A 26581-nucleotide genomic window follows, 5' to 3' on the forward strand; every position below is an offset into this window, starting at 1 on the left:
ATTTCTTTGAAACGGATTTAGGTTGCCAGTTGTGTGAAAATTAATAAAAATACCTTGTATAAATCCAATCCGTTTTCCACATTGAATAATCATCATCACATGGATTTGTTTTGTTGAAATCAAATCAAATCAAATGTTATTGGTCAAATACACATGGTTAGCATATGTTATTGGTCACATACCCATGGTTAGCAGATGTTATTGGTCACATACACATGGTTAGCAGATGGTATTGGTCACATACACATGGTTAGCAGATGTTATTGGTCACATACACATGGTTAGCAGATGTTATTGGTCACATACACATGGTTAGCAGATGTTATTGGTCACATACACATGGTTAGCAGATGTTATTGGTCACATACACATGGTTAGCAGATGTTATTGGTCACATACACATGGTTAGCAGATGTTAATGTGAGTGTAGTGAAATGCTTATGAAACACAGCAGCTAAGATGCAATATATAGTGAAGAATAGATAGTGAAGGATACAGTATTTACAGTTGAGGCTAAAGATTACATACACTTAGGTTGGAGTCATTAAAACTCATTTTTCAACCACTCCACACATTTCTTGTGAACAAACTATAGTTTTGGCAAGTCGGTTAGGGCATCTGTGTTAATGACACAAGTCATTTTTTCAACAATTGTTTACAGACAGATTATTTCACAATCCCAGTGGGTCAGATGTTTACATACACTAAATTGACTGTGCCTTGAAACAGCCTTGGAAAATTCCAGAAAATTATGTCATAGCTTTCATAGCTTCTGATAGGCTAATTGACATCATTTGAGTCAATTGGAAGAGCACTTGTGTATGTATTTCAAGACCTACCTTGAAACTCAGTGCCTCTTTACTAGACATCATGGAAAAATAAATACAAATCTGCCAAGATCTCAGAAAAAAATGGTAGACCTCCACAAGTCTGGTTCATCCTTGGGAGCGATTTCCAAATGCCTGAAGGCGTCCTCTGGTCTGATGAAACAAAAATAGAACTGTTTGGCCATAATGACCATCGTTATGATCGGAGGAAAAATGGGGATTCTTGCAAGCCGAAGAACACCATCCCAACCATGAAGCACACAGGTGGCAGCATCATGTTGTGGGGGTGCTTCGCAGCAGGAAGGACTGGGGCACTTCACAAAATAGATGGCATCATGGGTGAGGAAAATTATGTGAATATATTGAAGCAACATCTCAAGACATCAGTCAGGAAGTTAAAGCTTGGTCGCAAATGGGTCTTCCAAATGGACAATGACGCCAAGCATACTTCCAAAGTTGTGGCAAAATGGCTTAATGACAACAAAGTCAAGGTATTGGAGTGGGCATCACAACGCCCTGACCTTCATGCTATAGAAAACAGATCATTTTTACCCTTTTAAAAATAGTTATAGGGGAGGTCGGGGGATGTCTGTCTTTGAAAGGGTTATTGTAATATTTAAGATGTCCCCTTTACTGATGACCTAAACCTAAAAGTCAAGGGGTCTGAATACTTACCAAAGAAACTGTAAGTGATTGAGGAGAGAGCATCATTGCTATATTCTAATTACAATCATTGACCCATAAGGGAACACATGACCAAAGCAATGCGTGACCCATGCAGAATTAAAACAATATTCATCTTAATGAGAAATATAATCGAATAAACAAATGTTTGCATAACCAAAGACATGAAAACGGGTGGGAACATTGTATTTAGCTAGGATTTCATAAGGCCAGGAATGTCATTGAGAATAACAATAGACAATAGTTAATGTTGCTAGTTTAGGGATGAAGATAGTGAAGGTTCATCAATGTTAAGCATGTTTTTTAATTTGATGTGGAAACAATGTTTATTCAACCAGTGAGAGGCTTGTAAATGCCCACAGGAAAGTGGAATGAGGAACTCTTTATTGAGACAATCATGAAACAGCAATCTGTGGGTGAGTTGTAGTGGATATTATAATATAAGGATCTGCTGGAGTCCAAGTCAAACCAAGATTCTTTATTTCTGAGCTCAGAGAGAATAACAGTTTGGTATTTGGTATTTTACTAGGATCCCCATTAGCTGTTGCAAAAGCAGCAGCTACCCCTCCTACAGTCAACACAAAACATGACACATAATTGTCACGTCTCTCGTCGGAAAGCATGGACCAAAGCGCAGCGTGGTAAGTGTTCATGATTTTTATTTAATCAAAAAACACTCAAACAAAATAACAAAGAGAAGAACGAACAGTTCTGTAAGGCAAATCAACTATACAGAAAACAACTACCCAAAAAACACAGGTTGAAAAAGGCTGCCTAAGTATGATTCCCAATTAGAGACAACGATAGACAGCTGCCTCCGATTGGGAACCACACTCCGCCAAAAACAAAGAAATAGAAAACATAGAAATAAAGAAACTTGAATTCCTACCGAGTCACACCCTGGCCTAACCAAAATAGAGAATAAAAGCCTCTCTATGGCATGACAATAATACAGAACATCAATAGACAAGAACAGAACTACATACATTTTCTAAAAGGCACAAGTAGACTACATATCAATGCATATACACAAACTACCTAAGTCAAATAGGGGAGATGTGTTGCTTTATCTGTTTTTTGAAACCAGGTTTGCTGTTTATTTATGCTTTGTTTAATGCCAGTGGCAGGCCATTGGTAAAAATAGAAAAGAGTAGAGGGCCTAGAGAGCTGCCCTGCGGTACATCACACTTCATATGTTTGACATTAGAGAAGCTTCCATTAAAAACCCTCTGAGTTCTATTAGATAGACAGCTCTGAATCCACATTATGGCAGAGGTTGAAAAGCCATAGCACAAACATTCTTAAACAACAGGTTATGGACAATAATATCAAAGGCTGCACTGAAATCTAACAATAGAGCTCCCACAATCTTCTTGTTATCAATTTCTCTCAACCAATCATCAGTCATTTGTGTTAGTGCAGTACATGTTGAGTGCCCTTCTCTATAAGCATGCTGAAAGTATGTTGTTCATTTGTTTACAGAGAAATAGCATTACATTTGGTAAAACACCATTTTTTCCAACAGGTTGCTAAGAGCTTGCTGCCAGCTTATAGGTCTGCTGTTAGAACCAGTAAAGGCTGTCCTCAGTAGCTTCCATCTAAGTTGTCAATGCCAGGAGGTTTGTCATTATTGATCGATAACAATTGTTCCACCTCTCCCACACTAACTTTACAAAATTCATAACTTGCACTGCTTTTCTTTCATGATGTTTTTTTCCATCATTCTTTATATCATTGATCTTGGCTTCCTAATAAAGTTGATTATTTTTGTTGAGTTTGTTCACATCATTTCTCAGTTTGCAGTATGTAAACCAGCCAGATGTGCAGCCAGACTTATTAGCCACTCCTTTTGCCCCAACTCTTTCAAACATACAGTTTTTAAATTCCTCATCAATCCATGGAACAGTTCTAACAGTCAGTACATGTTTATCAATAATTGGAAGAAGCAATTTCATCTGGTAAAAACAGGTCAACACATTATAAGGCAACAATATAAGACAATGGGAGCACTGTGTATGTTCTCTGATAAGATGTGAGTCAATGAGATGTGAAATATCAATATACACGCTAAGAGAAGTCATTTCTCTCTCCTGTGTGGATTCTCTAATGACATTTAAGTGATTGTTATGAGTAACATCTTTTCCCAAAATCTAATCTTCTGTAAGCCTTCTCCTCTGTGTCTCATGTTCTTTCAGGCTTCCAAAATGGGCAAAAGCGTTGCGCCCTGGGAGGAGTGGTAATGCATCTCCCCTGTGTGTATTATCTTGTGCTGTTTCAGGGTCCCTAACTGGTTAAAACACTTGCCACACTGGGAGCAATGGTAAAGCTTCTCCCCTGTGTGTATTCTCTTGTGCTGTTTCAGGGCCCCTAACTGGTTAAAACACTTGCCACACTGGGAGCAGGGGTAAGGCTTCTCCCCTGTGTGTATTCTTTTGTGTTTTTCAGGTCCCCTGTCCCGTTGAAACACTTGCCACACTGGGAGCAGGGGTAAGGCTTCTCCCCTGTGTGTATTCTTTCGTGTTTTTTCAGATCCCCTGCCCAGGCGAAACACTTTCCACACTGGGAGCATTGGTATGGCTTCTCCCCTGTGTGAATTTTCTCGTGAGCTTTCAGGTGTCCTTTCTCGCTATACATCTTTTCACATTGCGAGCAGTGGTAAGGCTTCTCCCCTGTGTGTATTCTCTGGTGTCGTTTCAGCTTCCCCAAATCGTTACAACCCTTTCCACACTGGGAGCATTGGTAAGGCTTCTCCCCTGTGTGCATTCTCTCATGCCGTTTCAGCTCCCCTGACTGGTTGAAACACTTTCCACAGTGGGTGCAGTGGTAAGGCTTCTCCCCTGTGTGTATTCTCTCGTGTTGTTTCACCTTCCACAAATCGTTAAAACGCTTTCCGCAGTGGGAGCAGTGGTAAGGCTTCTCCCCTGTGTGTATTCTCTCGTGTCTTTTCAGCTTCCCCAAATCGTTACAACCCTTTCCACACTGGGAGCAGTGGTAAGGCTTCTCCCCTCTGTGTATTCTCTCGTGTCTTTTCAGCTTCCCCAAATCGTTAAAACGCTTTCCACAATGGGAGCAGTGGTAAGGCTTATCCCTTATGTGTATTCTCTCATGAGTTTTCAGGTTTCCTTTCTGGTTAAACTCTTTCCACACTGGGAGCAGTGGTATGGCTTCTCCCCGGTGTGTATTCTCTCATGTTGTTTCAGCTCACATAAGTGGTTACAACCCTTTCCACAGTGGGAACACTGGTGTCTTCTTGCTGGTTTGGACATCCCTGACTCTGGTTCCTCTGAGTCTGGTCTTTCTCCTGCCAAAACAGTGTTCTTTAAAATAGAGACCTGAATTAAACCTCCACATGATAAAACGGCCTTGCTACGAGGGTAAATTCTAATCAGATCCCTCAATAACCTAAGGCCAGTTTTAACAATCTTAGTGTGATTTTAAAACAAATGTTGTAGAGTTTCCTGGTAATTACTGATAATGTTTACACTACTTATTTATTCATTCTGTTTTCGTCAGAACACAAAAAACTAAACAGTTCTAGGACACTCAAGACACAGACGTCACAAATATATAACTTTCATAGCTGTATGATACAGAATGCGACCTACAGTCGTGGCCAAAAGTTTTGAGAATGAAAAATATTGATTTCCACAAAGTTTGCTGCTTCAGTGTCTTTAGATATTTTAGTCAGATGTTACTATGGAATGATGAAGTATAATTACAAGCATTTCATAAGTGTCAAAGGCTTTTATTTACAATGACATGAAGTTGATGCAGTGTCAATATTTGCAGTGTTGACCCTTCTTTTTCAAGACCTCTGCAATCCGCCCTGGCATGCTGTCAATTAACTTCTGGGCCACATCCTGACTGACAGAATTAGTGGGTTTTGTTTGGCAGCCCATTCTTGCATAATAATTACTTAGTTATCACTTTTGCCTTATGGCAAGGTGCTCCATCATGCTGGAAAAGGCATTGTTCATCACCGAACTGTACCTGGATGGTTGGGAGAAGTTGCTCTTGGAGGATGAGTTGGTACCATTCTTTATTCATGGCTGTGTTCCAACATTGTGAGTGAGCCCACACCCTTGGCTGAGAAGCAACCCCACACATGAATACCCCAGTCCTCAGCAGTCCAATCCATGTAACTTTTGCAGAATATCAGTCTGTCCCTGATGATTTTCCTGGGAGAAGTGGCTTCTTTGCTGCCTTCTTGACACCAAAAGTGTTTGCTTCATCTAGAAAATGCACTTCACACCTGCCTGCTGCCATTCCTGAGCTCTGCACTGGTGGTGTCTGTCCCTGATGTTTTTCCTGAATCAAGTGGCCTTCTTCACACCAATTGAACCGCTCACTTGAAGTTCTTGATGATCCGATAAATGGTTGATTTTGGTGCAATCTGTACTGGCAGCTTATCCGATGCCTGTGAAGCCCTTTTTGTGCAAAGCAATGATGACGGCACATGTTTCCTTGCAGGTAACCGTGGGTGACATATGAAGAACAATGATTCCAAGCACCACCCTCCTTTTGAAGCTTCCAGTTTTGGGGGAGATTCTGATATTTTGCATAGAAAATAGGGACTTTGCAATTAATTGCAACTCATCTGAACACTCTTCATAACATTTGAGTATATGCAAACTGAGCCATCAGATTTACAAACTGAACAGATTTGGTGAAAATTCAAAAACTTTTGGCCACGACTGTACACACTTCCTTAAACATAAAATAAGTAAATAAGTCATTTTAAGTGGAAGTCCTAAACTTGTTTTTAAGTTGAAGACACAAAGCACATCAGTAAAATCTCCCCGTTGTTGAAAGGGTTCGACACCTGCTGTTTAAATGGACCAATTTCTTATTTAGACGTTCACAGATTTTCAACATTTTGACTATCGCTGATGTCATATTTTGGGTAAAGTAAAAAATAAAGTGAAATATTTGGAAAGATGTTCCTCAAACTGATAGTAACTACAATATTTTTTAACATCCCTGTTAGTTAACATTAGTTAGTTAACATTTATTCTCTGCCAAGATAATCCATCCACCTGACAGGTGTGGCATATCAAGGAGCTGATTGAACAGCTTGATTATTACACAGGTGCACCTTGTGCCGGGGAAACTAAAAGGCCACTCTCAAATATGCAGTTTTGTCACAAAACACACACAACGTCACTCGTCATGTTTTGCAGCTGTTTCAGGACAGCACTACAGGGATTCTATTCAACTAACTTTAATAACTAGTGTTAATACCTGCCTGGCGCACTAACAAACTTTATCCTTACCCCCCCTCTAAAATTACCGCTACAGAATTAGCATAGTAGGCCATGTAATTTAAGGTCATCTGAAATATTTAGGACTGACTTATTCCTTGCCACCCATTCTGAAACACACTGCAGCTCTTTGAAAGTGTTGCTGTCATTTCAGTTTCCGTGGTAGCTGATGTGTACAGTGTTGAGTCATCCGCATACAGACACACTGGCTTTACTCAAATGTTGTTGGCATGTCGTTGGTAAAGATTGAAAAAGGTAGGTGCCAAACAGCTGCCCTGGGGAATTCCTGATTCTACCTTGATTGTGTTGTACAGGCTTCCATTAAAGAACACTCTCTGTGTTCTGTTAGACAGGTAGCTCTGGGGCGGCAGGTAGCCTAGTGGTTAGAGCGGTAGGCCAGTAACCAAAATGTTGCTGGATCGAATCCCCGAGTTGACATGGTAAAACTCTGTCGTTCGGCCCCTGAACAAGGCAGTCCTAGGCAGTCATTGAAAATAAGAATTTGTTCTTAACCAACTTGCCTAGTTAAATAAAGGTTAGCTTTTTTAAAACTCTTTATCCACAATATAGCAGGGGGTGTAAAGCCATACATGTTTTCAGCAGCAGACTACGATCGATAATGTCAAAAGCCGCACTGAAGTCTAACAAAACAGCCCAAACAATATTTTTATCGTCATCAATTTCTCTCAGCCAATCAGTCATTTTTAAGTGCTGTGTTTATTGAATGTCCTTCCCTGATCACAGCTTTCCTCAGTATTAGTTAATTAATTAACAGTGTCTAGAGTTTAGTTTGCCTGTTCAACAGTCTTGTAAAGATAGGGGGGTTGACTGGGACAGGCAATGTAATGTTTTAAGGATAAGTTTTTGTAAAACAAGCACCTTACATTGGATCATCTTGAAACTCTCTCTAAAGCTAACTTTCATCAAGGTTTTATATGGTCTATTGGTTTCTCTCTTTTCATTGGCAGAATCCTTTTTCAGTGTTATGATATTCATAACATCCATATCCACCAGTCTATCTTCCTGTCAACTAACAGAACTCTGCTGGTTGTCCTGGTAACAGATACCAGTGGGCAGATCTTGTATTTGTTCAAACTAAACTACAGCACTTACTTTGTCCTGAGTCAAATCTGATCCTTTCATCTCTTCATCCTCTCACAGTTCCACTAACAGCGCCGTTGTTTTCCTGCAGTCCACCAGTGCACAGACATTGTATTTCTTCATACCCAGCAGTAAGGTGCTACCAGGAGAGGCACGACACATGGACACCGGGAGGCTGGAAGGGCTCGTTGTCCTGGTAACCATAAAGAGGGGAGACAGATGCACATCATTATGGATGCTGATGTCACTGTTGTCATAAAGTGCTTTACAGAAACCCAGCCCAGACACCTCTTCAGACCCAGCAGTAGGTGCTACCAGACCAAGCTGTACCATCTGGTGTTCTGATCTGGAAGGGAGACTCTTCTCTGCCTCGTCAGCATCAGGAGACAGATCCCATAAGAGGATCCACCATAGTCATGTCTGTCATAAAGTGCTTGAATGAGAACATCAAACAGATGGTAAACTTATGATATTCAAGCTGTGCAGACCAAATACCATCTGGTGTTCTGATCTGGAGACTCTTCTCTGTCGTCAGCATCAGGATGTTGTTGAAGCTCCCCAGGGAAGAATGTCTCTCTCCTGTGTGAATGAGAACATCAAACAGATGGTAAACTATGTATTCTATTGCAATCAATGGGTCTTACAAGAGGCATGAAGAATGCCCATTAAAAACCACTCATTAGTTCAACAACTGCATAGTTTGTGTCCCTGTTTTTAAGACAGTACTCACTGGTGTCAATCGGATCTTCTGTCTCCTCCTTTTTCACTCTCAAAACGTCTTCCTCCTTCACGTTTATTAAGATAGCATCCTCTTCCTCTCTAAAAGGTTCTTTCTCTTCTTTCACCATAACAGCCTCCTCTTCCTCCTTTTTCATTCTGAAAGATTCTTTCTCCGTAAAGCAGACCTCCTCTTCATTAGCAAGGAGGAGTAGTTTAGTGAGCTCATGGTCAGGGATGTTAGCTAGCTAGCTAGCATTAGCGACTAGCCTAGTGCTAACCTCAGTATCAATCTTTAACAAGTTTGCAAATTGAACAAGCACATTAGGTTAAAGTTCACCAGTAGATACGTCAACCGAAATTTGTCTAAAACACTGAGATTAGCTAATGTACGATAACATGGTCTAAAGAATCAATCTTTCAGTTTTATGTTGTCTAGCAAGCTACCGAGGTGGTTGTAAGAGTTGGCGCCTGTTCCTGAAGAAGGGTCCCGTCCAGTCCATTATACGTCACGCAAGAAGCATCACCTGAAAGACGCCCATCGCCATCTGCTGGCTGGAGTGGGTAACGCAGTTTGGAAACAATAGTTACTACACTTTTTGGATTGGAAAGAACGTCATAATAATTTAACAATAAACAGATATATTTTCTCTTACGTCTTACAAATAATACTTTCCTGTACACAGACACCAACGGATCAACCTATTGTGTGTATTGAACATTCATACTGGACAGTTTTACCTATAGAGTAGCACCACCACCCATTCTCTTGAAGTCAAAGCCACAGTGTATTGTTGCTATCGGAGTTTTTGATTAATAATCCTATTCATTTCAAGCCCCACTAAGATGTCACCATACTATTCTTTTAAAGCCCCACGATGTAAGACATACATCATCAGAGTGGGCCTCCCATTTAAATGTAAACAATGGAGCAAATGCATCACATGTGAACATCACTTGATTATCAGAGGGGTGTGTTATGACATCAGATAGAACTACTCAGACATTCCAAATATCACTTGATTATCAGAGGGGTGTGTTATGACATCAGATAGAACTACTCAGACATTCCAAATATCACTTGATTATCGGAGGGGTGTATTATGACATCATATAGAACTACACAGACATTCCAAATCAGGCTTCATCCACATCATGAAGGTGGATATTGATCCAACCATTTCCAAAGTAATGACCGGGCTGATGGAAACAGGATATGCCTGTACACTTTTCTAAATGCCGACAGACGATTTGTTACTTCGTTTGACATGGTGGGGTCATTTTGTTTCAGTAAAAAATGTATAAACGAGAAGTGGCGGTCCTTTATGCGCAAATATTGATTTAATAACGATAATATCTTAGTTAACTTGGAGTCACGTGATGATATGTTGTGTGGTCTCCCACTACGATTTGAGAAACCATGCAGTTTATTAGGCTACAGATTAAATAAATGATGAACTTCACAGGGTGGTGAAAGTGCATGTGTTGAGCTTGATGCTCCTTTCCAATACATTTTGAGGGTCTTCATCTGGTGACATGATGATGATTGATGCTTGGTTGCCATTTGACAAATAAAATAATGTCGCTCTCATCCATAATAATCTGATCATGTAGGTAGCCTACTAGCACTGTATCTGTGAGCTGCTGGCTACAGTGCACGGGACAAGAGGACTTTTGCTATATAACTCAACGGTTTTTCAAAACCATCAGTAGAGTTGAAAATGCGATGGAAACCCATTTAAACTTGCATTTTTCATTCAGTACATGGGAATTCAACAGGAAAACATTTTTTCCCGTGCACTACGTCATCACGCAAAAACTTTTATCCGCAATAAACCTGTTTTATGCAAACATTTCCCGTGGGAAAATGCGTATATTGTTTTATGCAGATTTGAGAATATTCACATGAAAATCTGTCGCAAATTACATATGGAATTTAGCTACTAATGTGGATATTGATCCAACACCTGCCGCTTATTCAAACCAGCCCACTGGGCACAGACCTCAGTTCAACATCTAGTTTCTCGTTACATTTCTTTGAAACGGATTTAGGTTGCCAGTTGTGTGAAAATAAGATGTTATTGGTCACATACACATGGTTAGCAGATGTTATTGGTCACATACACATGGTTATCAGATGTTATTGGTCACATACACATGGTTATCAGATGTTATTGGTCACATACACATGGTTAGCAGATGTTATTGGTCACATACACATGGTTAGCAGATGTTATTGGTCACATACACATGGTTAGCAGATGTTATTGGTCACATACACATGGTTAGCAGATGTTATTGGTCACATACACATGGTTAGCAGATGTTAATGCGAGTGTAGCGAAATGCTTGTGCTTCTAGTTCCGACCATGCAGTAATATCTAACAAGTAATATAACCTAACAATTCCACAACAACTACCTTATACACACAAGTGTAAAGGAATGAATACGAATATGCACATAAAATTACATAAATGAGTGATGGCCGAACGGCAAGATGCAGTAGATGGTATAGAGTACAGTATATACATATGAGATGAGTAATGTAGGGTATGAGAACATTATATAAAGTGGCATTATTTAGAGTGGCTAGTGATACATTTAATTACATCAAGGTGGCAAGATGCAGTAGATAGTATAGCGTACAGTATATACATATGAGATGAGTAATGTAGGGTATGTAAACATTATATATAAAGTGGTAATGATGTGTACATCCATTTTTCAATTATTAAAGTGGCTGGAGCTGAGTCATTATGTTGGCAGCAGCCACTCAATGTTAGTGATGGCTGTTTAACAGTCTGATGGCCTTGAGATAGAAGCTGTTTTTCAGTCTCTTGGTCCCCTCTTTGATGCACCTGTACTGACCTCGCCTTCTGGATGATAGCGGGGTGAACTACCCTCTGGAGAGTCTTCCGGTTATGGGCGGAGCAGATGTCGTACCAGGCGGTGATACAGACCGACAGGATGCTCTCGATTGTGCATCTGTAAAAGTGTGTGAGTGTTTTTGGTGGCAAGCCGAATTTCTTCTTCCTGAACTGCGCCTTCTTCACCACACTGTCTGTGTGGGTGGACCATTTCAGTTTGTCCTTGATGTGTACGCTGAGGAACTCAAAACTCTCCACCCTCTCCACTACTGTCCCGTCAATGTAGATACGGGGCTGCTCCCTCTGCTGTTTCCGGAAGTCCACGATCATCTCCTTTGTTTTGTTGACATTGAGTGTGAGGTTATTTTCCTGACACCACACACCAAGGGCCCTCACCTCCTCCCTGTAGGCCACTGTAGTGTCGTCTGCAAACTTGATGATTGAGTTGGAGGCATGCATGGCCACTCAGTTGTGGGTGAACAGGGAGTACAGGAGAGGGCTGAGAACGCACCCTTGTGGGACCCAGTGTTGAGGATTAGCGGGGTGGAGATGATGTTACCTACCCTCACCACCTGGGAGCGGCCGGTCAGGAAGTCTAGGACCCAGTTGCACAGGGCAGGGTCGAGACCCAGGGTCGTCTGTGGAGACTGCCTACACTGACTACAGAAAGTTATGTTATACGGCCTACAGAATGTTATGTTATACTGCCTACAGGACGTTATGCTATACTGCCTACAGGACGTTATGCTATACTGCCTACAGGACGTTATGCTATACTGCCTACAGGACGTTATGCTATACTGCCTACAGGACGTTATGTTATACTGCCTACAGGAAGTTATGTTATACTGCCTACAGGAAGTTATGCTATACTGCCTACAGAATGTTATGCTATACTGCCTACAGGACGTTATGCTATCTTACCCATGTTCACAGGAGAGCCCACCTGCACTCAGCTGGTCAAGTGCCTTAACAGGAAAAGGATATGACATCACACAGGGAGAATGAGATGGCAGGAGCAATGGTGCCCTGTATGTCCAAGGATTCTCTGGGCCAGATTACTGTAAAAGCACTTTGTGACCACTGCTGAGATTTTTTTAAAGGCCATAAAAATGTGCTTGATTGATTGTATAAATAGAAGTCCTATTACCAGTCAGATAGGAAGTAGCAGGGAGGCCCTATTACCAGTCAGGTAGGAAGTAGCAGTGAAGTCCTATTACCAGTCAGGTAGAAAGTAGCAGTGAAGTCCTATTACCAGTCAGGTAGGAAGTAGCAGTGAAGTCCTATTACCAGTCAGATAGGAAGTAGCAGTGAGGTCCTATTACCAGTCAGGTAGGAAGTAGCAGTGAGGTCCTATTACCAGTCAGGTAGGAAGTAGCAGTGAGGTCCTATTACCAGTCAGGTAGGAAGTAGCAGTGAAGTCCTATTACCAGTCAGATAGGAAGTAGCAGTGAAGTCCTATTACCAGTCAGGTAGGAAGTAGCAGTGAAGTCCTATTACATTTACATTTAAGTCATTTAGCAGACGCTCTTATCCAGAGCGACTTACAAATTGGTGCATTCACCTTATGACATCCAGTGGAACAGTCACTTTACAATAGTGCATCTAAAACTTAAGGGGGGTGAGAGGGATTACTTATCCTATCCTAGGTATTCCTTAAAGAGGTGGGGTTTCAGGTGTCTCCGGAAGGTGGTGATTGACTCCGCTGTCCTGGCGTCGTGAGGGAGTTTGTTCCACCATTGGGGGGCCAGGGCAGCGAACAGTTTTGACTGGGCTGAGCGGGAGCTGTACTTCCTCAGTGGTAGGGAGGCGAGCAGGCCAGAGGTGGATGAACGCAGTGCCCTTGTTTGGGTGTAGGGCCTGATCAGAGCCTGGAGGTACTGAGGTGCCGTTCCCCTCACAGCTCCGTAGGCAAGCACCATGGTCTTGTAGCGGATGCGAGCTTCAACTGGAAGCCAGTGGAGAGAACGGAGGAGCGGGGTGACGTGAGAGAACTTGGGAAGGTTGAACACCAGACGGGCTGCGGCGTTCTGGATGAGTTGAAGGGGTTTAATGGCAGAGGCAGGGAGCCCAGCCAACAGCGAGTTGCAGTAATCCAGACGGGAGATGACAAGTGCCTGGATTAGGACCTGCGCCGCTTCCTGTGTGAGGCAGGGTCGTACTCTGCGGATGTTGTAGAGCATGAACCTACAGGAACGGGCCACCGCCTTGATGTTGGTTGAGAACGACAGGGTGTTGTCCAGGATCACGCCAAGGTTCTTGGCGCTCTGGGAGGAGGACACAATGGAGTTGTCAACCGTGATGGCGAGATCATGGAACGGCATAGCACAGATAAGAGAGACCATGAGGTTATGACAGAGCCAAGTGACTTGGTGTATAGCGAGAATAGGAGAGGCCAAGAACAGAGCTCTGGGGGACAATTTCAGTGGTGAAGAGCGTGGTGAGGAGACAGAACGACAATAGCTGGCTAGCCAACCTAGAAAATCGCTCTAGACTACACAATTATCTTTGATACAAAGATTTGCCATGTAGCTAGCTATGGCGCTGAAGGCTACGATCAAACAAATCAAACCGTTGTACTGTAATGAAATGAAGTGAAAATGTGATACTACCTGTGAATGCGACCGTGAAGTTGAGTTCTATACAGAAGACGCTGGCTGGGGCGTTGCATAGCTAGCAGAGTCTCCTACGTTAAGGACGACAAAATTAGCTGGCTAGCCAACCTCGGTAAATTGGGAGGTCCACTCAAGACTACACACTCTGTACACACTCTAAACCTAAACAACACAATTATCTTGGATAATGAAGGATACTAAGGCAGTAAAGACAGCTATATGTAGCTAGCTAACACTACACTAATCAAGTCGCTCAGTTGAGTGTAATAGTTTCTCCAGTGCAGCTAATCAGTGACTAGCCAGCTGGCTATGAAGACTACGTGACGGCGAAATACGATATAATTACTTAAATTATCTTTGATACAAAGACGGCTATGTAGCTAGCTGAGAAGAAATCATAAGATTAGACAAATCAAACCGTTGTGCTATAATGAAATATAATGAAAGTTATACTATTCAAGTGGGATGGGCGCAGATGCTAATCACCGCTCCAACCGGAACCGGAAGGCGATTACCAGTCAGGTAGGAAGTAATGAGTGAAGTCCTATTACCAGTCAGATAGAAGTAGTATAGAAGTCCTATTACCAGTCAGGCAGGAAGCAGCAGTGAAGTCCTATTACCAGTCAGGTGAGGAAGTAGCAGTGAAGTTCTATTACCAGTCAGATAGGAAGTAGCAGAATCCTATTACCAGTCAGGTAGGAAGTAGCAGTGAAGTCTCTGTCATCAGTCAGATAGGAAGTAGCAGTGAAGTCCCATTACCAGTCAGAAGTAGCAGTGAAGTCCTATTACCAGTCAGGAAGTAGCAGTCCTACTACTACACAAAATGTCCCCGCGGATTTAGCGGTGAAATAAAATACCTGTGTTCATGGCTTTTTACAAATCCAATCAGTTTTCCACAATAATCAAACACCACATAGATTTGTTTTGTTGAAATGACGTGGAAACAGTTAATTCAACCATCTTTGAAAAATACAAAGACAATGATAAACAGCAATCCTAAGGATCTGCTGGAGTCCAAGTCAAACCAAGATTCTTTATTTCTGAGCTCAGAGAGAATAACAGAGTTAGCGCAGTGTAGACAGTCTGATTCTGGAAGCAAGCACAAAGTTTCCTGTTCCTCAAACCGTTGTACTGTAATGATTATAATATCAGTTTCACAAGGTTAGTCACATAATATGTATACATACAATTAACATTTTGCATTACAGAACGGTGAACATTTTAATGTCATTAAATCATCAGTGGGCCAACAATGGTAAATGTCAACAATGAAATGCATCACATCCAAATATCACTTGATTATCAGGACAAATGACACAGCCCAGATAAACACACACTGTCATGCTGGTAGAGGACCCAAAAGCGCAGAAGCAGAGTTTAATAAATGTTCAAAACGGAATAACTGACATCCTCCGGGTAGGCGCAGGCCTAGCAGACCTGCTCACACGCAGCGTCCTGATGAAGGCACAAACACGACAGAACAGGGTGATACACAATTAAGGGCAATCACAGCATGGTGAATACAAATAAGGAACCGCTGGATTACAAAGGAATAAATAGGGAATCTAATCAGGGGAAAGGATCGGAACAGGTGTGGGAAGACTAAATGATGATTAGGGAATTAAGATAATCACTCATAATGACAATAAATGACAAACATGACAGTACCCCCACTCACCGAGCGCTCCTGGCGCACACTCTAATCGATGAGCGAACGGTCCAGCAAACAACAACAATTATCTTGGATATGTCCATAATTTTATGTACCTTGTAAATAGGTGCGCTCTACGGAGGGGGGAGGGAAGACGAACGGGGGGTGCTAAGAAAGGGCTTAACACAGGAGATAAGGAAGACAGGATGATGCTGGATTAAGATGTCATGGAAGAAGCAGGTCGCACAGCGACAGGATTGACGACCTGGGAGACAAATGGAACGGACTAATGAATCATGGAGTCAACTTACGAAGCTGTCGTAAGAGGAAGGCGAGGAGTTACACTCTGGCCGCAACAATACCTTTGGACTCTTAATCCTGCGTTTATTGGCGGCTCTCACCGTCTGTGCCCTGTAACGGCAAAGTGCAGACTCTACCCTCCAGGTGCGCTCAATAACGTTGGACAAACGCTTGAGCGGAGGGAACGCTGGACTCGGTAAGTTGGGATGAGAACAGAGGAGGCTGGTAACCCAGACTACTCTGAAACGGAGATAACCCGGGTAGCAGACGAAGGAAGCGAATTGTGAGCGTATTCCTGCCCAGGGAGCTGTTCTGCCCAAGACGAGGGTTTCTGAAAGAAAGGCTGCGTAGTATGCGGCCATCGTCTGATTGGCCTCTCTGCTTGACCGCTAGACTGGGGATGAAACCCGAAGAGAGATCGACGGACGCACCAATCAAACGACAGAACCTCTCCAAAACTGTGACGCGGAATTGCGGACCTCTGTCTGAAACGGCGTCTAACGAGGCCATGAATTCTGGAATACATTCTCAATAATGATTTGTGCCGTCTCCTTAGCGGAAGGAAGTTTAGCGAGGAATGAAATGTGCCGCCTTAGAGAACCTATCGATAACCGTCAGAATCACAGTCTTCCCCGCAGACAAAGGCAGACCGTAATGAAGTCTAAGGCAATGAGACCATGGTCGAGAAGGAATGGGATGGTCTGAGACGACCGGCAGGAGGAGAGTTACTCGACTTAGTCTGCGCGCAGTCCGAACAGGCAGCTACGAAACGGCGCGTGTCACGCTCCTGAGTCGGCCACCAAAAGCGCTGGCGAATAGACGCAAGAGTGCCTCGAACACCGGGATGACCCGCTAACTTGGCAGAGTGAGCCCACTGAAGAACAGCCAGACGAGTGGAAACAGGAACTTAAAAGGAGGTTACTAGGACAAGACGCGCGACGCAGTGTGCGTGAGTGCTTGCTTAACCTTACCAGTCAGATAGGAAGTAGCAGTGAAGTCCTATTACCAGTCAGGTAGGAAGTAGCAGTGAAGTCCTATTACCAGTCAGGTAGGAAGTAGCAGTGAAGTTCTATTACCAGTCAGATAGGAAGTAGCAGTGAAGTCCTATTACCAGTCAGGTAGGAAGTAGCAGTGAAGTCCTATTACCAGTCAGATAGGAAGTAGCAGTGAAGTCCTATTACCAGTCAGGTAGGAAGTAGCAGTGAAGTCCTATTACCAGTCAGGTAGGAAGTAGCAGTCCTACTACTACACAAAATGTCCCCTGTCATTGGATTTAGGTTGCCAGTTCGGTGAAAATAAAAAATACCTGTGTTCATGGCTTTTTACAAATCCAATCAGTTTTCCACAATAATCAAACACCACATAGATTTGTTTTGTTGAAATGACGTGGAAACAAAGTTAATTCAACCAGTGGGAGGCTTGTAAATGACCCCAGGAAAATAAAACAAAGAACTCTTCATTGAGACAATTTGATACTGGGAAGATGACTACCATCTAAGGCAAAAATGGGCGTAGAGGGCTTGTCTAACGGTCTGAAAGGAATGTTATGTTTCGAACCCATGCTTCGTCCATGAAACAACCTCAGCCCCAGAGTCAACTACAGCACTGCATGTAGCATTCAACCGGTCCAGCGTAGATGGGACGACATAGTAGTACAAGATCTAGATGAAGAGGACTGAGTAGTAGCGCCACCAGCAGCCTCCGCTTACTGATGGGTTTGGCCTTACTGGACATGAATTAACAAATACCAGCAACCCGCACAGAGGCACAGGCGTTATGATCTCCTGCCTCCCTATTCGAGATGCAATCCCTCCCAGCTGCATGGGCTCAGTCTCAAAGCCAGAGGAGGGGAGATGGTTGCGATGGCGGAGCAGGGAAACACTGCTGATGCTAGCCTTCCACGAGCCCGTGACGAAGATCACCCTGCTCTAAGGTGATACAGAGTAATCAAAGAGTCCACATCTGAAGGAAATCCTCCCGGAGAGAATCTCATCCTAACCGCTGCGTGAGTCCCTCCAGAAAACGAGCGAGCAGCGCCGGTCAGTTCGACTCACTAGAGGCAGCAAGAGTGCGAAACCTCAATGGAATAATCCGTTTATGGACCGTTCCACCTTGGCATACAGCCAGCCCTAGAAGCCTCACCAAAAACTTGAACGGTCAAACCCGAATCATCTCCTCTTTTAAAGTTCTGAATCTGTTATACAATCAGCCCTAGCCTCAGATAGTTAGGCCCCACTTTCAGCCCTGCCAGTAAGGATGAATGATTATAAACCAGCTCTTCTCTGAGCATGTGTGGGCTGAGATAGAACACAACTCAACATCATGGAGAAAGATGGGGACTCAGTGGGCTGTCTGGAGTAGCAAGGTGGGTTATTAACCTGGGTTCTGAGGCTCGGCAGGCCAGGAGTAACAGGTGTGGCACTGGGATGAGACTGGAACTGGGTCCAGAGAGGTCGGAAACCTGAGCGGCCAGGTTCTCCACGCATGGCGAGCAGCAGACACCTCGCTCGTAGTTCGTCGAGCATGGCCCTTGGAACCCCACTGGAAAATTGTTACTAGCCGCTTTGGTCCATTCTTTGATTTTGCCCTTCTGTCATGCTGGAAAGAGGAATCAAAGCACTTCATCAGCAGAGTTTATTAATGCTGTTCAAACTAACACCTGACATCCTCTGATTTGTAGAGGGGAAACAACTGAGAAGCGGCCACAGACTGCAGGTCGCTTGGTAGGCGCAGGCCGTAGGTCGACTGGAGACAGACTGCTCACATCACAGTGCCTGATGAAGGCACAAAACACGGATAGAACAGGTGATACACAATCACGGCAAAAACACGACAGGACAGGGCTAAACAATCACAGCATGGTGAATACAATATAAGGAACCGACGGAACAGGAACGATTGCTAAAAGGAATAAATAGGGAATCTAATCAGGGAAAGGATCGGAACAGGTGGGAAGACTAAATGATGATTAGGGAATAGGAACAGCTGGGAGCAGGAACGGAACGACAGAGAGAAGAGAGAGCGAGAGAGGAGAGAGGGAGGGGGAGAGAGAGGATAGAACCAAACAAGACCAGCAGAGGGAAACAGTCAGAGTTAAATGAAAAATGACACACAGTCAGAGTTTAAAAAGGACCATTTAAACACATGGAATCTGATTTACCTCTATATACTCCATATTCAATTCATATTTTCCAATAAAACATACAACTATATGTTTACGTATACTTTGTACAATTCAATTTCCACAATGCTAAAAACAGGTAAACACATTCTCAATCAACAATATAAGACAATTGAGCACTGTGTACGTTCTCTGATGAATTTTAAGTCAATGATGTAAAATATAAATCTACACACCAGAATAATGTGATGTTAATTATCAATATTCACTGGGAGAAGTAATTATTCTCTCCTGTGTGGATTCTCACGTGACTTTAAGTGACTGTGATGAGAAATATGTCTTCCCCACAGTCTAAGCATTTGTAAAACTTCTACCCTGTGTGTATTCTCATTTTTTGTTCCAAGAAACTTTTCTGTTTAAAACATTTTTCACACTGGCAACACCCCTGTGTACCTCATGTTTTTACGATCCCCTGACTGGTTGAAGCACTTTCCACACTGGGAGCAGTGGTAAGGCTTCTCCCCTGTGTGTATTCTCTCGTGTCTTTTCAGACTCCCTAACTGGTTAAAACTCTTCCCACACTGGGAGCAGTGGTAAGGCTTCTCCCCTGTGTGTATTCTCTCGTGATGTTTCAGGGACCTTATTAGGTTAAAACACTTGCCACACTGGAGAGCAGTGGTAAGGTCTCTCTCCTGTGTGTATTCTCTCATGATTTTTGAATTCTCTAAATGGTTAAAAGTCTTTCCACACTGGGAGCAGTGGTAAGGTTTCTGCCCTGTGTGTATACGCTCATGATATTTGAGGGAGTGTAACCGATTAAAACTCTTCCCACACTGGGAGCAGTGGTAAGGCTTCTCCCGGTGTGTATTATCTCATGTTGCTTCAAGGCCCCTAGCAGGATAAAAAACACTTGCCACACTGAGAGCAACGGTAAGGTTTCTCCTGTGTGTATTCTCTCGTGTATTTTCATGTTACCTGCCTGGCTAAAACTCTTTCCACACTGGGAACAGTGGTAAGGCTTCTCCCCTGTGTGTATTCTCTCGTGTAGTTTCAGCGCCCCCAAATTGTTACAACCCTTTCCACACTGGGAGCAGTGGTAAGGCTTCACCCTCTGTGTATTCTCTCGTGTCGCTCCAGCTTCCCCAAATCATTAAAACGCTTTCCACACTGGGAACACTGGTGTCTTCTTGCTGGTTTGGACATCCCTGGCTCTGGTTCCTCTGAGTCTGGTCTTTCTCCTGCCAAAGACAGTGTTAAAAAAAATAGAGACCCAAATGAAACCTCCACATGATGAAACAACAGTGTTACGAGAGTAAATCCGAATCAGATCTCTCTGTTTTAACAATCTTAGTATGATTTTAAAACAAATGTAGAGCTTCCTGGTAATTACTGATATGTTTACACTACTTATTTTAGTCATCCTGTTTTACAAGTCAGAACACAAACTAAACAGTTCTAGGACACAGACGTCGCTGGATTCCAATCGAGCAGGAAGTTCTAAATATATAACTTTCATAGCTGTATGATACAGAATGCGACCTACACACTTCCTTAACTTCTTCGATATAGGGGCGCTATATGGCTGTTAATGCGCAGAATGAGCCTACACTTTCTGTCGTTTCCCAAGGTGTCTGCAGCATTGTGACGTATTTGTAGGCATATCATTGGAAGATTGACCATAAGAGACTACATTTACCAGGTGCCCGCTTGGTGAAAAGGTAAATGATTTTATTTGAATGCTTTTCTTGTTTTTGTGAAAATGTTGCCTGCTGAATGCTAGGCTTAATGATGTGCTAGCTATCAATACTCTTAAACAAATGCTTGTGTAGCTATGGTGGAAAAGCATATTTTGAAAATCTGAGATGACAGTGTTGTTAACAAAAGGCTAAGCTTGTGAGCCAATATATTTATTTCATTTCATTTGCGATTTTCATGAATAGTTAACGCTATGCTATGGTAATGAGCTTGAGGCTGTGATTATGCTCCCGGATACGGGATTGCTCGACGCAAGAAGTTAAACATAAAATAACTAAAGAAGTAATTTTGTGTGATAGTCAAAACTTGGTTTTTACATCAAAGACACAAAGCACATCAGTAACATCTCTCAGTTGTTGAAAGGGTTTGACACCTGCTGTTTAAATGGACCGATTTCTTATTTAGACGTTCACAGGTTTTCAACATTTTGACTATCGCTGATGTCATATTTTGGGTAAAGTAAAAAATAAGGTGAAATATTTGGAAAGATGTTCCTAAAACTGATAGTAACTACAATAAACAAATTATAAACGCAACATGTAAAGTGTTGGATGTTTAATGAGCTGAAACAAAAGAAAGCATAATTTTTTCATCCCTGTTAGTTAACATTTATTCTCTGCCAAGATAATCCATCCTCCTGACAGGTGTGGTATATCAAGAAGCTGATTGAACAGCTTTATTATTACACAGGTGCACCTTGTAATACTTTTTATCGAACATCGAACAGCTTTGATGGGTACTCTCATCTGTGTCTATGGGACTGAGTTGGGCCTCTGGAGCTTGAGCTGACAATTGATTCATGACTTACTGATAAAAACCTACAGCCAGGTTGAGGGGTTAAAACAACACCAGGTGCAGATGACCACAGGATGAACCCAGATGGCTGTGATGCCCCCAATCAGCATGGGAGGGTGGAACCAGCCCTGACTAAGCATTTATAAGAGCTCTGTTTTTCATTCAAGGTTAAGCTCTCAGCAACATACCTAAGAGTGTGGGGTCAACAGCTTCATTATTTCAATAATTAATCAATATTAAATAAAAATGATTGTTTGAAGAAATAACAAAGTCTCTCTCAGTATGATGAATTTCCATGACAATGCCCGCTGCATAATTTATTTTATTTAGACGTTCACAAATTTTGTACATTTTGACTATCACAAATGTCATGATATTTGTGTAAAGAAAAAATAATTTTGTGGTAGATGTTGCTACAAAATATATAAAACACAACATGTAAAGTGTTGGTCCCATGTTTCATGAACTGAAATAAAAGACCCCAGAATTTTTCCATAAGCAAAGGAGCTTATTTCTCGTGGAATCATTGTGCACAAATTTGTTTACATTCCTACATTTACATTTAAGTCATTTAGCAGACGCTCTTATCCAGAGCGACTTACAAATTGGTGCATTCACCTTATGACATCCAGTGGGACAGTCACTTAACAATAGTGCATCTAAAACTTAGGGGGTGGGGTGAGAGGGAGGGTGGGGGGTGAGAGGGGTGAGAGGGAAACATTCCTGTTAGTGAACATTTCTCCTTTGCCAAGATAATTAATCAACCTGACAGGTGTGGGGGAAAACGACTCTGATTGGCTGGGCCTGGCTCCGCAATGGGTGGGCTTATGCCCTCAAGGGCCCACCAATTGCTGCTCCCCTGCCCAGTCATGTAAAGTCCATAGATTATGTGTCATGCTGGTAAAAGAGGACCCAAACGCGACTTAACAGAAACAGAGTTTATTAATGTTCAAAACGGAATAACTGAAACTCTCTAGATTTGTAGAGGGAAACAACTGGAGAAGCGGCCACAGACTGCAGGTCGCTTCGGGTAGGCGCAGGCCGGAGTCGACTGAGACACCTGCTCACGCAGCGTCTGAAGAAGGCACAAACACGACAGGACAGGGTGATACACAATCACGGCAAAAAAACACGACAGGACAGGGCGAAACGCAATCACAGCATGGAATACAAAACAATATAAGGAACCGACGGAACAGGAACGGATTACAAAGGAATAAATAGGGAATCTAATCAGGGGAAAGGATCGGGAACAGGTGTGGGAAGACTAAATGATGATTAGGGAATAGGAACAGCTGGGAGCAGGAACGGAACGACAAGAGAAGAGAGACTGTAAGAGTGAGAGGGAGGGGAGAGAGGGATAGAACCAAACAAGACCAGCAGAGGGAAACGAATAGCATGGGGAGCACAGGGACAAGACATGACAATAAATGACAAACATGACATTATGGCCTAATTTATTATTTTACAATGACTGACTCAAAATAACTGTAAATTGTTGAAATTGTTGTTTATATTTTCGTTCAGTATACACACAGTGCATTCATTAAGGATCCAGACCCCTTCAACTTTTCCAAAATTTGTTATATTTCAGCATTAGTCTAAAATTCAAAAAAATCCCCTCGCCAAACTAAACTCATCAAAAAAAAAAAGAACATCCTCTCATTGTCAACTGCGTTTATTTTCAGCAAACTTAAGATCGATCCAACAGGTCCCAGACGTGCTCAATTGGATTGAGATCCGGCTCTTCGCTGGCCATGGCAGAACACTGACATTCCGCTCTTGCAGGAAATCACACACAGAACGAGCAGTTTGGCTGGTGGCATTGTCATGCTGGAGGGTCATGTCAGGATGAGCCTGCAGGAAGGGTACCACGTGAGGGAGGAGGATGTCTTCCTGTAACACACAGCGTTGAGATTGCCTGCAATGACAACAAGTTCAGTCTGATGATGCTGTGACACACCGCCCCTTCACCTCCAAATCGATCCCGCTCCAGAGTACAGGCCTCGGTGTAATGCTCATTCCTTCGACGATAAAACGCGAATCCAACCATCACCCCTGGAGACAAAAACCGTGACTTGTCAGTGAAGAGCACTTTTTGCCAGTCTTGTCTAGTCCAGTGACGGTGGGTTTGTGCCCAGAGGTGACGTTGTTGCCGGTGATGTCTGGTGATGACCTGCCTTTCAACAGGCCTACAAGCCCTCCGTCCAGCCTCAGCCTATTGCGGACAGTCTGAGCACTGATGGAGTGATTGTGCATTCCTGGTGTAACTTGGGCAGTTGTTGTTGCCATCCTGTACCTGTCCCGCAGGTGTGATGTCTGCGGTTGTACCGAGCCGGGCAGGTGTTATTACACTGGCACTGCGAGGATGATAAGCTGTCCATCCTGTCTCCCTGTAGCGCTGTCTTAGGTGTCTCACAGTACGGACATTGCAATTTATTGTCCTGGCCACATCTGCAGTCCTCATGCCTCCTTGTAGCATGCCTAAGGCACGTTCACGCAGATGAGCAGGATCCTGAGCATCTTTCTTTGGTGTTTCCAGAGTCAGTAGAAAGGCCACTTTAGTGTCCTAAGTTTTCATAACTGTAAACTTAATTGCCTACCATCTGCAATGCTGTTTGTGTCTTAACGACGCGTTCCACAGGTGCATGTTCATTAATTGTTTATGGTTCATTGAACAAGCACGGGAAACAGCGTTTAAAACCTGTTAGGGATAAGGGGCAGCATTTTCACTTGAATTAATTGCGTGCCCATAATGAACTGCATCCTACTCTGTCCTAGATGCTAATATATGCATATTATTATTACGATTGATAGAAAACAGATGTCAACAGTCAGTAGAACGTGGGAATGAAGCCTCTCGTGATGTGGGACTTGATGGAAGGGGGAATGAGTCAGTGGTCTGTCAGAATGCCCGCTCCTGGTTGCGCACATTACTGCTGATATCGTTGCTCCATTACTCTGCAGACAAAACGAATGCTCTGGTTGGAACGTTATTGGATATATATGATAATAACATCCTGAAGATTGATTCTACTTAGTTTGACCAGTTTATTTGACCTGGAATATAACTTTTGAAGTTTTTGTCCGAGTTCGCTGACCAGCGCCAGCTTTTGGACATGTGAACTAACCGTGCTAGCAAAAGTAGCTAATTGACACTAGTAATGGACATTATGGAACAAAACAATGATTTATTGTGGAACTCGGACTCCCTTGCACTGCATTCTGATGAAATATCAAAGGTAAGGAATATTTATGACGTAATTTCGATTTCTGTTGACTCCATGGCGGAGAAAGTCTTAGCGCCGTTTTAGATTATTGCATAGTATGCTTTTTTCGTAACATTTTTTAAAAATCTGACACAGCGGTTGCATTAAGAACCAGTGTATCTTTAATTATATGTAAAACATGTATCTTTCACAAAGTTTATGATGAGTATTTCTGTTATCTGGCGTAGCTCTCTGTAATTACTCTGATATTTTGAGGCATTTCTGAACATGGCGTCAATGTAAACCGAGATTTGTGGATATAAATATGCACATTATCGAACAAAACATAAATGTATTGAGTGTCATCTGATGAAGATTATCAAAGGTTAGTGATTAAACCCGTTACAATGAAGATCAGTGATGTTATTTGGAATTTTACAAATAATCTTTTAAGACAAGGTCCTGAAAAAGATCCGTAATTGTTTTTGCTGAATTTATTTTGTATATGTTGAAGTTTTTTTTTTCTTTCTCAGACATAAATAAACAACTCCAGGTGAAAGACAAAGGCCATAGCTGTAATAAAATAACAAATTAACTGGCAAAGCAGCAGAGAGAGGCCCGCATCCATCAACGTCACGAGTCACGTTTTGCAGCCGTTTCAGTACAGCACTACAGGGAGAGAGAATCCACGGGACTAGTTTCAATGTTTGGAATCACTTAGAGTTTCTGGATTTTGGGTAAACTTCTCCTTTAAAGCATCAGACTCCATAGTAATTCATCATCAGATACAAGCCTCCTTTAAGACTCCATAATGTTTCATCATTAGATGCTACAGTCCTCCAACCTGTTTGGGATAGGGGCCAGCATTTTCACATTCAGATGAAAAGCGTGCCCAGAGTAAACTTCCTGCTCCTCAGGCCCAGAAGCTAATATATGCATCTTATTATGCATATTGGAAAGAAATACTCTGAAGTTTCTAAAACTGTTTAAATGATGTCTGTGAGTATAACAGAACTCTTATGGCAGGCAAAAACCTAAGAAAAATCCAACCAGGAAGTGGGAAATCTGAGGTTTGTCGCTTTTCAACTCATTGCCTATCGAATATACATTGTCTTTGGGGTCATATTGCACGTCCTTCGGTGTCCACTAGATGTCAACAGTCTTTAGAATGTTGTTTGAGGCTTCTACTGTGAAGGAGGGGGAATAAGCGCTGTTTCAACCAGAGGTCTGCCAGAGTAGCATGAGCTGATCACGCGCTTACACGTGAGAGTGACTCATGCGTTCCATTGCAATTCTAAAGACAAAGGATTCTCTGGTTGGAACATTGTTGAAGATATGTTCACAACATCCTAAAGATAGATTCTACACATCGTTGACATGTTTCTACGAATTGTAATATATCTTTTGAATTTTCATCTGAACTTTCACCTGACTTGCCCGCGCCTAGTGAGTTTGATTTGTTTACCAAACGCTTTAACAAAAGGAGGTATTTGGACATAAAATGATGGACTTCATCAAACAAACAAAAACATTTATTGTGGAACTGGGATTCCTGGGAGTGAATTCTGATGAAGATCATCAAAGCTAGTGAATATTTATAACGCCATTTCTGACTCCACAACATGGCGGGTATCTGCATGGCTTGTTGTTGTGTCTGAGCCATACTCAGATTATTGC

At 42.5% G+C, this 26581-nt stretch overlaps 1 protein-coding gene across 1 annotated transcript in view; it reads right to left on the minus strand.

Moving 5' to 3' along the window:
- Positions 1 to 3878: 3878 nt before the first annotated feature.
- Positions 3879 to 26581, minus strand: part of LOC124020862 (gastrula zinc finger protein XlCGF71.1-like) — a 44437-nt gene continuing 21734 nt past the window's right edge. The window contains exon 2 of the mRNA XM_046336157.1: positions 3879 to 4565. Coding sequence (XP_046192113.1) covers positions 3879 to 4565 — 687 coding nt within the window. The remainder of the gene's footprint in view (positions 4566 to 26581) is intronic.

This window comes from Oncorhynchus gorbuscha, unplaced genomic scaffold (genome assembly GCF_021184085.1).
Source record: "Oncorhynchus gorbuscha isolate QuinsamMale2020 ecotype Even-year unplaced genomic scaffold, OgorEven_v1.0 Un_scaffold_957, whole genome shotgun sequence".
NCBI classification, from domain to species: domain Eukaryota; kingdom Metazoa; phylum Chordata; class Actinopteri; order Salmoniformes; family Salmonidae; genus Oncorhynchus; species Oncorhynchus gorbuscha.